The sequence below is a fragment of the Engraulis encrasicolus genome, chromosome 4, assembly GCF_034702125.1.
Source record: "Engraulis encrasicolus isolate BLACKSEA-1 chromosome 4, IST_EnEncr_1.0, whole genome shotgun sequence".
Lineage (NCBI taxonomy): Eukaryota > Metazoa > Chordata > Actinopteri > Clupeiformes > Engraulidae > Engraulis > Engraulis encrasicolus.
The window spans coordinates 31437208-31452200 of NC_085860.1; the positions used below are offsets into that span (position 1 = coordinate 31437208).

Below are 14993 nucleotides of genomic sequence, written 5' to 3' on the forward strand. Positions count from 1 at the left end.
GTGCTTGTTGGAGGTTTTAAAAGTATAAATGTTAAAAAAAAGTATAAATGTTAGATAAATAAAGCATGGTAAACCACTTAAGAAAAAATACTAAACCAAATATCTTAGTAAATATAACCTAATATTAACTTAAAAGTGTTTTTCAGATTGTTCTCAGCTACGGAGTCTATGTTGTGTATGATTCTTGTCTGACATGTCCTCTTGGTCAATGTGCTTTGTGCGCAGCGTGGTGGACTGGATAATGAATGGCCTGGGTCGCATGATGCCTCAGCCGGTGCTGAAAGGGGATGGCCTGGTGAGTAGGACTATGGCTATGGCCGTTGTTGAAGGAAAGAGTTAGTAGAGGTCTGCACACTGCAACTTTGAATTAAATAAGACCATTCACTGGTTGATGGGTTGAAAGGTTGTATGCTTTAATTAAACATTTTGGTTGGAGTTGCAGTGTGCAGACTTCTGCTCTCTCCTTGATAGATAAGCTTTTGTCTTGCATTGCAACCGGCCTCAGTGAGGTGGGATGTGTATTGTCTTTTAAGAAAATGTTTTACCTTTATTGGACGGGACAGTTTGAGTGGAGGAGGAAGGAAATGTGAGCGAGACTGGAGGATTGGGATGCGATATTGGGCCGGACTTGAACACAAGTGTCTGACATAACCGTTAGTACCCGAGCTGTTTGAGGCACAGTTGTGCCCTACATTTCCTCTTTTAGAGACTTCATGGCTGGTCAGTGCTCAAGCAGAGGAACATAGTGTAACAGACAGTAGCCTGGTCTCGTGTCTGACCTCCCAGACACGCTTGTAATCGGTCTTAATGGCTGTAATTGACCTTTGACCTGTACCGTCTCAACCCTCCCACAGGAGACCTAGAGCAGTTTTAAGGGCTGGTCGGCACCCAGTCTTGTTTAAAGAGCTTTACAGGACCTTAAACTGGACTTAAGATTTGACATACATTTGGCACGGTGCCCGTACAGCATTAATGAACGACACATGTCTAATGAATGACTATGTCAATGTGTTAACCAGTTATCAACTGTCTTTCCTAAAGCGTTAATTCCACACTAAGAGAGTACAGAGAGTAGGACCAAATAGACGCTATAGAACATATTTTCAACTCGAATATGCAGTGCTGAAAGACCAAGTCAAGATGATGACAAGAAGTTTTCTTCTTTGTGGTTGCAAAGACAAGAGTGGGTGCAATTTCCAATTTGGCTTTTACATTTGTAGTCTTTCAAACGTAGAGTATATATGTGTAAATATATTTATGTACATTGTTTTCTTTTCCCTTCAGGGCAATGCGGACATGATAATCAATCAAAGTAAGTCAACTTTTTGCTTTCCCACGCGTTAAACATCCTGTGTGTAATTTTAGTAGTTTATTTCCAGTATTGAGTTACACCTGTTGTGTGCATGAAAAGTGTATATTTTCAAGCCATAACTAGATTGCATTTCCTCACAGAAAATGCTGAAGTATGCTTGCCCTTCATGCATGTGTTGTCCTTCATGCATGTGTTGTCCTTCATGCATGTGTTGCCCTTCATGCATGTGTTGCCCATCATGCATGTGCAACACACAAACACCCTAAACAAACCCTAAACTAAACACACCATCAGAGAAAGGCCAAAAATGTTTTGTATTTGAAGCACCCCATTAAGGCCATGTTGATTACATGATAATTTTGTGTGTTTTCCTTGGGGATTGGGTAGGTCAAATGTATTAAATTAGTTTTTGATACATTTAAGAGCTGTCAAGATATGAGCTTATTTCCACACATCACTATCACTATCAGAGAATGGCCAAAAACATGCTTCCTTATTGTAGTGCGCCCCTGGAGGCCATGTTGGATGATTGCACGACAATTTGGGGTCTCTTCTTTGGGGGTGGATAAGGTCAAGTGTACCAAATTTGGTGGTGATAGATCAAAGGGCTGTCAAGATATGAACTAGCTTCCTGTTTGACATCTTCAATATGGGCCATTGCAATGCCCCCTATTGGCCAAATGGAACCGTATTTGATATTATTCTCTTGGGATAGTGAAGATTATGTGTATCAAATTTAGTTGTGATTGGAGTAGGCGTTGCCAAGATATGAGTTCAGTTCCTGTTTGGTGTCTTCACCGCCAAATTTGATTGCCTCCTGTGCACAGACAGTTCCATCAATCAATCCATTTTTTTTTTGATAATCGGAGTGGGCAAAAATTGTGGGCGGAGCGGGCTTTTTATTGATCTTTTTTTGTGATCAAATGTTTATTAAATTTTTATATTCCAATGGTTACAACAAATAGTGCAGAATTACCAAAAACACAGTTGAGTACAGCAAGTAGGAACCCACCCCCCCCCTCCCCTCTCAAATACCCACCTGCTACAAATCCCTCCACCAATCCCCTAAAAAACCCCACACACATCAGCACCAGAAGGTTGCTTGATAGTACAAACAAAACAACAATAACAATAACAATAAAAATAAAAACAAAATCAAAAACAAGAACAACCAAAGAAAAATAACCATAGGCACACCCGCCAAGTTGTGCCAATGGGACATACATAACCAACAACAAAGAAAAACATACAAGACAAAGACATACAAAATACAAGGGAGAGATTTATAATAATCTGGAATAAGTACCGCAATTAGACAGTACAGATAAATCATCTAATAATTTGCTTCAGAGAGTCAGCTACAAGAAGCCAGCTGTTTAGAGTCTTTTCAGTAGCTCCATGAACCCGAGCTGTTGATAGTTCTAAATAAACTACATCCAAAAACGACAGAATCCACTGTCTGGTGCTGAGCACTTGGGGGGGTTTCCACCTTAATACAATCATTTTTTTAGCAGCTGTCAGGCCAGCTAATACAATGCGCTTCTTCAACCTATCAATATTCAATTCAGCCGGGTCATTCAGTAACAACACTGGCACATCAACTGGTACTGTCGCTGATAGTAAATTAGAAAGTGTGGCTGCAACCCTAGACCAAAACTGAGCCACCGGTGGGCAATCCCATATCATATGGAGGAAAGTTCCAGGTACATTTTGTGTACAGAGAGAACATAAGGGAGAGTCTCTTAAACCCATGGCATGTAGCTTGCGAGGTGTGAGATAGGTTCGGTGTATGAAATTAAAATGGATCAATTGATGATTGGGATTACGAGAAGCCTCTTTAATGTTGTCCCAAACATCCTCCCACTCAAATTCGGTATCCAAATTAGGATAGTCAGACCGCCACACTCTATCTAATGGTAGTTTTGTATAAGAAGACTCAAGGATACATTTATATAGTGAAGTTACCAAACCCTTAGTTTTGTTTTGTACAGTGATCCTCCTATATAGGGGGTGGACAGGAAGGGGTTGTTGCCACGGAACACCATAAGCCTTGAGGGCTGACCTGATCTGCAAATAAAAGAAAAAGGATGAACCTGGTAGGTTGAAGGCATTTTTTAGTTCTTGAAAGGAACGCAGAGCAGCATCATTAAAGAGGTCTCTCACATAATGAATGCCAGTATTTCTCCAATAAGAAGAGGAGATAGGTCTTCCACCAATTAGCAATCCATTGTTGTTGAAGAGAGGGAAAAAGTGTGCCATTTGAAGGACATTTTACATTCAGATTCCACTAGACGCCATGTACGAAGAACATTAGATACTATAGGGCCAAAGCGTAAAGAAGCTTGTTTGTTAGAGATGTTGGAAAAAAGTGCATCTTCTAGACTCAATGGCTTCACTATATTATTTTCTAAATCACGCCAAGATACAGGTGTATCTGCATCACGCCAAACCAAAAGTGGACGAAGGACAAAAGACCAAAAATAATACTTGAAATTGGGGACTGCTAAACCACCATCCTCCCTATTCCTTTGCAAAGTGGAAAGTTTAAGACGTGGGCGCTTTTTATTCCAAATGAACTTGGAAATATCAGAATGAAGAGTTTTCCAGTAAGTTGTAGGCGGGCATAAGGGTACCATAGAACTAATAAAATTAATTCTCGGTAAAATATTCATTTTAACCATGGCAATACGTGCTTGAAGAGAAGAAGGGAGAGAGATCCATCTGTCCATATCAGATTTAATATTTTTATATATTTCAGAAAAATTGTGAGATGTGATACGGCTCAACGACGGGAAAATTTGAACGCCAAGGTATTGGAAGTGTTGGACCACAGGGATATCAGTGGGAAAAGGCAGCTCTCTCGCAGCATTGTTGAGGGGCAATAATGCTGATTTGGACCAGTTAATCTTAAATCCAGAAAGAGCACCAAACTGGTCACAGGCTACTAATAGGTTAGGTATAGATTGCATTGGATTTTCCATAAAGAGTAGTATGTCATCTGCAAATAAAGAAACTTTATGATAACTATTGTGGATGGAGATAGGTTCAATGGTGGCTGTCTGTCTGATCATCTGCGCTAGAGGTTCAAGGGACAGGGCAAAAAGCGACGGACTCAAGGGGCAACCTTGACGAGATGACCTGGAGATAGGGAATGGTGTAGAATATATATGTCCAGTCAACACTTGCGCTGTAGGGTTAGAGTACAAGACCTGGACCATATGAATGAAATTAGTACCAAAACCCATATGCTCCAAAACAGACCATAGGAAGGTCCATTCTGTGCGGTCAAAGGCCTTCATTGCATCTAAAGACAACACGGCCACAGGTGTTTCCAAACTAGACGCAGCATCAATTACATGTAGAAGCCGCCTAACATTGTCAGAAGCCAGTCTGGATTTAATAAATCCAGTCTGATCACAATGGATTAGGAAAGGCATGTATTGTTGAATACGTCTGGCAAGTAGTTTAGCATATATTTTGAGATCTGAGTTTAATAAACTAAGAGGTCTGTAGCTAGCACAGTCTGCAGGGTCCTTATCTTTCTTCAACAGCAATGATATTAATGCAGTATTAACGTCTCGAGAGAAAGAACCACTTTCAATTGAAGCTGTAATCATCTCTAGAAGCAAAGGGCCTAGCATTCCCCAGAATGTCAAATAGAATTCAGGAGGTATCCCATCTGTCCCTGGGGATTTGTTCGTTTGCATGGAGGCAACTGCTTCCTGTAATTCGTCGAGTGTTAAGGGCTGGTCAAGCCTCAAAGCATCTTCTGTAGCTAATTGTGGTAAATCAAGTTGCCTGAGAAAGTCCTTACATTTCTCCTGGTCTGATTGAACCTCTGATTTATATAAACTGGAATAAAAATCCTGAAATGCCTGATTTATATGTTTAGGGTTTGTAGTAATGTTGCCACTTGCTGATTTAATAGCTGGAATGTCCGCAAAGCGGTCGTTTGACCTGATTCTCATTGCTAGTAAATGACTAGGCCTTGAACCATGAAAATAATATCGTTGCCTGGTTCTGTGTATCAAGAATTCAGATTGTTGTTTCAAAATATTGTTTATTTCTTTCTTAATAATACTATGTTGGGTTTCCACCTGCTCAGAGTAATTATTTTGCAAAATGATATTAAGCTTAGATAATTCTGTTTCTAGTGATTGCAGTTTAGTAGACTTAGCTTTTCGCAAATTGGAGCTAAATCTTATAGAATTACTTCTGATAAATCCCTTCACAGCATCCCATAAAATTCTAGAATCTTGAACTGACCCAATATTGAAGGAAAGGAATTCCTCTAGCTCAATGATAAATTGGGTTTTGTATTCCTCATTCCTCAACAATGAGGAATTAAAGCGCCACCTTGTGGCCCTCTTCGTCATGGAGCTAAGAGTAGTATGACATAAGACCCCTTTGTGGTCAGACAGGGCAACAGGAAGTAATACTGCAGAATTTACCGTTTCAAATAGTTGTGGGGAAGAAAAAAGAAAATCAATTCTTGACGAGGTTTTATGTCTGTATGAAAAAAATGAGAAGTCCTTAAGAGCAGGGTTAATCGATCGCCATATGTCTATAAGACTTAAATTTGACACTAGAGCTTGTAGGGCAGCAGTAGCTTGCACTTGGTCCCCAGAAGCATTTGGGTGAGAACGGTCAGAATGTGTATCTAAAACAGCATTCATGTCTGCCCCGACCAATATATAACAATCATTCAATTCAAGCATTTTTTGCATTAAGTGATCAAAAAAGCACTTATCATATTTGTTAGGAGCATAGACAGACATGAGAGCAATTGTCTTTCCATATAAATCTACTTTAACCATTACTACTCTACCCTCCCCATCTGCCCACATGTCCAACACTTTGAGTGGGAGACTGCGTCTCGCCACCACTGCCACCCCTCTAGTCTTTGTGTGGTACGATGAGGAAGCAACAACGTGATAGAATTTATTTGCTAAGCGTTTGGAGTCTTTTTCAAGTAAATGAGTCTCCTGTAAAAGTGCAATATCAATTTTCTTGCGACGAAGCATCGCCAAAACACTTGTACGCTTATGTGGAATATTCAGACCATCACAATTCCACACAAAAATCGTCAGCTCACCCATTATCATCCCAATAAAGTCTCAAATGAAAGCAAAATAATGTTAACGATGATATTACCAGACCTTGGCGACTGTCTCCCGGCAGTAGGCCTATATTCGTGGAAAAATACTCCCCCATTCTATCCTGCCTCCACAAGAGCCTAGGCTCGTGGATCTCCCCCTTAAGACTGAGACCGTGACAGTACAAACACGGGACAAATAACAAAAAAGAAAATAAAAGACACAATATAAAATAAAATTGGCGGGTAAAAACATAAACTTCACTCATATCCGTGACCATGTAGGATATGGGGCAGCATACTTAAGACCCCAACCCCTTAACATCAGAAAACAAAACCGAAACGAGGCTAACATGCCTAGGTTACGTGTAATAATGTCAAGCTAACTGACAGCAATGTGACAAACATGATAGCACTGGTGCTATAGAAGGCTGATTCAGATAAAGTCCAAAAATAGTCCATGACAGAAAAGCAAACTGACAATTCTACATAGTAAGTTAAGTGATTAAACTGAGAACATATGCTTGCCCTTCATGCATGTGTTGTCCTTCATGCATGCGTTGCCCTTCATGCATGTGCTGCCTTTCATGCATGTGTTGCCCATCATGCATGTGCAACACACAAACACCCTAAACAAACCCTAAACTAAACACACCAACAGAGAAAGGCCAAAAACGTTTTGTATTTGAAGCACCCCATTAAGGCCATGTTGATTACATGATAATTTTGTGTGTTTTCCTTGGGGGTTGGGTAGGTCAAATGTATTAAATTAGTTTTTGATACATTTAAGAGCTGTCAAGATATGAGCTTATTTCCACACATCACTATCACTATCAGAGAATGGCCAAAAACATGCTTCCTTATTGTAGTGCGCCCCTGGAGGCCATGTTGGATGATTGCACGACAATTTGGGGTCTCTTCTTTGGGGGTGGGGAAGGTCAAGTGTACCAAATTTGGTGGTGATAGATCAAAGGGCTGTCAAGATATGAACTAGCTTCCTGTTTGACATCTTCAGTATGGGCCATTGCAATGCCCCCTATTGGCCAAATGGAACCATATTTGATATTATTCTCTTGGGATAGTGAAGATTATGTGTATCAAATTTAGTTGTGATAGGAGTAGGCGTTGCCAAGATATGAGTTCAGTTCCTATTTAGTGTCTTCACCGCCAAATTTGATTGGCTCCTGTGCACAGACAGTTCCATCAATCAATCCATTTTTTTGTGATAATCGGACAAAAATTGTGGGCGGAGCGGGCTTTTTATTTTTTTTTTTTTTGTGATCAAATGTTTATTAAATTTTTATATTCCAATGGTTACAACAAATAGTGCAGAATTACCAAAAACACAGTAGAGTACAGCAAGTAGGAACCCACCCCCCCCCCTCCCCTCTCAAATACCCACCTGCTACAAATCCCTCCACCAATCCCCTAGAAAAAAAAACCCACACACATCAGCACCAGAAGGTTGCTTGATAGTACAAACAAAACAACAATAACAATAACAATAAAAATAAAAACAAAATCAAAAACAAGAACAACCAAAGAAAAATAACCATAGGCACACCCGCCAAGTTGTGCCAATGGGACATACATAACCAACAACAAAGAAAAACATACAAGACAAAGACATGCAAAATACAAGGGAGAGATTTATAATAACCTGGAATAAGTACCGCAATTAGACAGTACAGATAAATCATCTAATAATTTGCTTCAGAGAGTCAGCTACAAGAAGCCAGCTGTTTAGAGTCTTTTCAGTAGCTCCATGAACCCGAGCTGTTGATAGTTCTAAATAAACTACATCCAAAAACGACAGAATCCACTGTCTGGTGCTGAGCACTTGGGGGGGTTTCCACCTTAATACAATCATTTTTTTAGCAGCTGTCAGGCCAGCTAATACAATGCGCTTCTTCAACCTATCAATATTCAATTCAGCCGGGTCATTCAGTAACAACACTGGCACATCAACTGGTACTGTCGCTGATAGTAAATTAGAAAGTGTGGCTGCAACCCTAGACCAAAACTGAGCCACCGGTGGGCAATCCCATATCATATGGAGGAAAGTTCCAGGTACATTTTGTGTACAGAGAGAACATAAGGGAGAGTCTCTTAAACCCATGGCATGTAGCTTGCGAGGTGTGAGATAGGTTCGGTGTATGAAATTAAAATGGATCAATTGATGATTGGGATTACGAGAAGCCTCTTTAATGTTGTCCCAAACATCCTCCCACTCAAATTCGGTATCCAAATTAGGATAGTCAGACCGCCACACTCTATCTAATGGTAGTTTTGTATAAGAAGACTCAAGGATACATTTATATAGTGAAGTTACCAAACCCTTAGTTTTGTTTTGTACAGTGATCCTCCTATATAGGGGGTGGACAGGAAGGGGTTGTTGCCACGGAACACCATAAGCCTTGAGGGCTGACCTGATCTGCAAATAAAAGAAAAAGGATGAACCTGGTAGGTTGAAGGCATTTTTTAGTTCTTGAAAGGAACGCAGAGCAGCATCATTAAAGAGGTCTCTCACATAATGAATGCCAGTATTTCTCCAATAAGAAGAGGAGATAGGTCTTCCACCAATTAGCAATCCATTGTTGTTGAAGAGAGGGGAAAAAGTGTGCCATTTGAAGGACATTTTACATTCAGATTCCACTAGACGCCATGTACGAAGAACATTAGATACTATAGGGCCAAAGCGTAAAGAAGCTTGTTTGTTAGAGATGTTGGAAAAAAGTGCATCTTCTAGACTCAATGGCTTCACTATATTATTTTCTAAATCACGCCAAGATACAGGTGTATCTGCATCACGCCAAACCAAAAGTGGACGAAGGACAAAAGACCAAAAATAATACTTGAAATTGGGGACTGCTAAACCACCATCCTCCCTATTCCTTTGCAAAGTGGAAAGTTTAAGACGTGGGCGCTTTTTATTCCAAATGAACTTGGAAATATCAGAATGAAGAGTTTTCCAGTAAGTTGTAGGCGGGCATAAGGGTACCATAGAACTAATAAAATTAATTCTCGGTAAAATATTCATTTTAACCATGGCAATACGTGCTTGAAGAGAAGAAGGGAGAGAGATCCATCTGTCCATATCAGATTTAATATTTTTATATATTTCAGAAAAATTGTGAGATGTGATACGGCTCAACGACGGGAAAATTTGAACGCCAAGGTATTGGAAGTGTTGGACCACAGGGATATCAGTGGGAAAAGGCAGCTCTCTCGCAGCATTGTTGAGGGGCAATAATGCTGATTTGGACCAGTTAATCTTAAATCCAGAAAGAGCACCAAACTGGTCACAGGCTACTAATAGGTTAGGTATAGATTGCATTGGATTTTCCATAAAGAGTAGTATGTCATCTGCAAATAAAGAAACTTTATGATAACTATTGTGGATGGAGATAGGTTCAATGGTGGCTGTCTGTCTGATCATCTGCGCTAGAGGTTCAAGGGACAGGGCAAAAAGCGACGGACTCAAGGGGCAACCTTGACGAGATGACCTGGAGATAGGGAATGGTGTAGAATATATATGTCCAGTCAACACTTGCGCTGTAGGGTTAGAGTACAAGACCTGGACCATATGAATGAAATTAGTACCAAAACCCATATGCTCCAAAACAGACCATAGGAAGGTCCATTCTGTGCGGTCAAAGGCCTTCATTGCATCTAAAGACAACACGGCCACAGGTGTTTCCAAACTAGACGCAGCATCAATTACATGTAGAAGCCGCCTAACATTGTCAGAAGCCAGTCTGGATTTAATAAATCCAGTCTGATCACAATGGATTAGGAAAGGCATGTATTGTTGAATACGTCTGGCAAGTAGTTTAGCATATATTTTGAGATCTGAGTTTAATAAACTAAGAGGTCTGTAGCTAGCACAGTCTGCAGGGTCCTTATCTTTCTTCAACAGCAATGATATTAATGCAGTATTAACGTCTCGAGAGAAAGAACCACTTTCAATTGAAGCTGTAATCATCTCTAGAAGCAAAGGGCCTAGCATTCCCCAGAATGTCAAATAGAATTCAGGAGGTATCCCATCTGTCCCTGGGGATTTGTTCGTTTGCATGGAGGCAACTGCTTCCTGTAATTCGTCGAGTGTTAAGGGCTGGTCAAGCCTCAAAGCATCTTCTGTAGCTAATTGTGGTAAATCAAGTTGCCTGAGAAAGTCCTTACATTTCTCCTGGTCTGATTGAACCTCTGATTTATATAAACTGGAATAAAAATCCTGAAATGCCTGATTTATATGTTTAGGGTTTGTAGTAATGTTGCCACTTGCTGATTTAATAGCTGGAATGTCCGCAAAGCGGTCGTTTGACCTGATTCTCATTGCTAGTAAATGACTAGGCCTTGAACCATGAAAATAATATCGTTGCCTGGTTCTGTGTATCAAGAATTCAGATTGTTGTTTCAAAATATTGTTTATTTCTTTCTTAATAATACTATGTTGGGTTTCCACCTGCTCAGAGTAATTATTTTGCAAAATGATATTAAGCTTAGATAATTCTGTTTCTAGTGATTGCAGTTTAGTAGACTTAGCTTTTCGCAAATTGGAGCTAAATCTTATAGAATTACTTCTGATAAATCCCTTCACAGCATCCCATAAAATTCTAGAATCTTGAACTGACCCAATATTGAAGGAAAGGAATTCCTCTAGCTCAATGATAAATTGGGTTTTGTATTCCTCATTCCTCAACAATGAGGAATTAAAGCGCCACCTTGTGGCCCTCTTCGTCATGGAGCTAAGAGTAGTATGACATAAGACCCCTTTGTGGTCAGACAGGGCAACAGGAAGTAATACTGCAGAATTTACCGTTTCAAATAGTTGTGGGGAAGAAAAAAGAAAATCAATTCTTGACGAGGTTTTATGTCTGTATGAAAAAAATGAGAAGTCCTTAAGAGCAGGGTTAATCGATCGCCATATGTCTATAAGACTTAAATTTGACACTAGAGCTTGTAGGGCAGCAGTAGCTTGCACTTGGTCCCCAGAAGCATTTGGGTGAGAACGGTCAGAATGTGTATCTAAAACAGCATTCATGTCTGCCCCGACCAATATATAACAATCATTCAATTCAAGCATTTTTTGCATTAAGTGATCAAAAAAGCACTTATCATATTTGTTAGGAGCATAGACAGACATGAGAGCAATTGTCTTTCCATATAAATCTACTTTAACCATTACTACTCTACCCTCCCCATCTGCCCACATGTCCAACACTTTGAGTGGGAGACTGCGTCTCGCCACCACTGCCACCCCTCTAGTCTTTGTGTGGTACGATGAGGAAGCAACAACGTGATAGAATTTATTTGCTAAGCGTTTGGAGTCTTTTTCAAGTAAATGAGTCTCCTGTAAAAGTGCAATATCAATTTTCTTGCGACGAAGCATCGCCAAAACACTTGTACGCTTATGTGGAATATTCAGACCATCACAATTCCACACAAAAATCGTCAGCTCACCCATTATCATCCCAATAAAGTCTCAAATGAAAGCAAAATAATGTTAACGATGATATTACCAGACCTTGGCGACTATCTCCCGGCAGTAGGCCTATATTCGTGGAAAAATACACCCCCATTCTATCCTCCCTCCACAAGAGCCTAGGCTCGTGGATCTCCCCCTTAAGACTGAGACCGTGACAGTACAAACACGGGACAAATAACAAAAAAGAAAATAAAAGACACAATATAAAATAAAATTGGCGGGTAAAAACATAAACTTCACTCATATCCGTGACCATGTAGGATATGGGGCAGCATACTTAAGACCCCAACCCCTTAACATCAGCAAACAAAACCGAAACGAGGCTAACATGCCTAGGTTACGTGTAATAATGTCAAGCTAACTGACAGCAATGTGACAAACATGATAGCACTGGTGCTATAGAAGGCTGATTCAGATAAAGTCCAAAAATAGTCCATGACAGAAAAGCAAACTGACAATTCTACATAGTAAGTTAAGTGATTAAACTGAGAACATATGGGCGTGTAGAATATTGCCAGACAAACGCGTTTCAGAGCTGCGTCAGAAAAGTCCAGTTATTACATTGTAATTATGCCGTGATTATGAACCAGCGACCGAAGCCGAGAAATAGCTGAACACATACCAGACGAGCATTGGTTACTCTCTCAGGATTCCTCCTGTGTACCTGTAGCATCATCCTGCTGTTCCTCCACCTCCGTGGAAGGTGGCATGATGATGGCTGGCTGCATGTTGACAAAGGATTCAGCATCCGCAGGGGACTCGAAAAACTCCGTCTGCCCTCCAACTTTTACCCTCAGAGTGGCCGGATAGCGGAGGGAGAAAAACACACCCTTAGCCCTTGCCATGTCCATGGCATGTGAAAAAGCATGTCTCCTCTTCAGGGTGTAGTTGCTGTAGTCTGGTGACAAACGAATACTCTTTCCCCCAATGGTAACCGTCTTCTTCTTCGCTGCACGCAAGATACGTTCACAGGTGGTGAAGCGCAGGACATTGAAGATCAAAGTGCGAGGGCCCTGTCGGTTGGCTTCATCTCTCGGTCTAATGCGATGCGCCCGCATGATTTCGAGTGGGCAATCTTTCAGGGAGGGGAACCATTTTGGCAGAGTTTGTGTGAGAAAATGCACAGCATTGGATCCTTCTGCCCCCTCGACTAAACCCACTATGCGGACGTTACACCGTCTGCTGCGATCCTCCATTTCAGCTAACTTCCTCTCAAGTTGTTCTAGCACCGACTCGTGCCTGCTAAGCACTGCTTTGTTTTCGGTCACTTTAGACCGTAACTTTCCAATGTCCTTATTCACAGTCCCAATACTCTCTCTCAATGTCACAAGCTCCATCTGTATCGTATCCAGTTTCCCCTCAGTATCTTTACCCATTTCTTGCAGTTGGTTGAAACGGGTGTCGAGGTAGTCGCGTTGCTGTTCGAGGATGGCTTCAATGTCAGCAGCACGCCCTGCTGCAGCAGCCTTAGATTTCGCTGAAGGACCGGTTTTCTTGCTCGACTCAGTCATTTCAACTAAATAGACAATACTAAACTGAAAAATAAACAAAATGGCTCTCGTAATGGTGATTAATATCGAAATATTCAGGTCGGGGTCGAGGAGCGCAAAAACTATGCTGCCATCTTGTCCTGATGATCACGTGACTCCAGCGGGCTTTTTATTGATTTTGACAAAATTCTAAGTGGAAAACCATACTGGCAAAAAATGACATCATGGGGTGTTTTGGATTTTTCTTGGCCCAAGGATTCTAGGGATACCAACTTTTTGAAAATCGGACCTATGGTTCAAAGTTACAATTTTCCTGTTGGAGGCATTAGAGAGTTTGAGGTACCTTAAAACACAGTACCAACTCCCATTCCTCAGAAAATGCTGGAGTATGCTTGGCTTTCATGCATGCGTTGCCCTTCATGCATGCGCTGCCCTTCATGCATGCATTGCCCTTTATGCATGTGTTGCCTTTCATGCATGCACAACGCACATGCACAGTCACACATTGTTTAACCAAAACACACAATCAGAGAAAGGCCAAAAACATGTTTTATTTCTGTAGAGTTCTCTATAGTGTGTCTCAATTGGGGTTGGGATGCAAGTGTACCAGATTTGTACATAATGGCCCTACATCAAAAGTCTGTCAAGATATAAGCTAACTTCCTGTTTAGCATCTTCAATATGGGCAAAAACACATTTTCGCTTATTGCAGTACCCTCTAGTTGCTGATTTGCACCAAATTCAGTGTGTCCTGGGGAAAGTGGACATCATGTGTTCTGAATTTGGTTGTGATACGAGTGGGCGTTGCCGAAATATAAGATAACTTCTTGTTTGGCACCTTTGCTGTCAATTTTGACTGGCTGCTGTACACTCACAGATTTAGCAATCGCTCTGAAAATGTCGTCTCCTGACAAAATTTCTTTGGAAAGGGGACAAAATTGTGGGTGGAGCATCATTCTATTAGCTTCCTGTTTAGAGTCTTCAATATGGGCCATAACACTTTTTTGCTATTTGTGGCGCCCCCTAGAGACCGATTTGCACCTAAATTCGTGTGTGTCCTCTGGGGACAGGGACACAGTTTAGTAACGAGTAAGCGTTCCCGAGATATGAGCTAACTTCCTGTTTCGCAAAATTCCAAATGGTGTGAAAACTATGCTGCTGGAAAATGAAGTCAAAGAGTGCACTGGATTTGTCTTGGTCGAAGGATTCCAGGGATAGCCTACCAAGTTTTTGTAAATCGGACCTATGGTTCAAAAGTTACCGTTTTCCTGTTGGTGGCGCTAGAGAGTTTGAGGTACTCCTGAACAAAGTACAAGCTCCAATCTACAGACCGAGTTACCCGAGCCACTATGGACTGAGCCGGATCATTGTAACAACACTGGGTAAGTGAGGAAACGATAGGGGCAAGCATACTAATAAATATTTGGAAATTGATTTTAGCAATAAATATTCATGAAAAAGATGAATTACTGAATGGGCAACATAAATTCTGGAAATAAACTTGTACAATGTTACACACAGGACCTTTAACATTAATAATAAGAGATGCAATATAATTTTAAAAAGCACAAAAACAATGACCTGCATGAAGTATCAATTGGCAGCCAA

The 14993-nt window shown here is 40.8% G+C and overlaps 1 protein-coding gene across 1 annotated transcript in view; it reads left to right on the forward strand.

The window, feature by feature from the left end:
- The window catches only part of LOC134448057 (PHD finger protein rhinoceros-like), a 40607-nt gene that overhangs the window by 9627 nt on the left and 15987 nt on the right, over positions 1-14993 (forward strand). Inside the window, exons 12-13 of the mRNA XM_063197818.1 lie at positions 226-295; positions 1285-1312. Of these exons, the coding sequence (XP_063053888.1) occupies positions 226-295; positions 1285-1312 (98 nt within the window). The remainder of the gene's footprint in view (positions 1-225; positions 296-1284; positions 1313-14993) is intronic.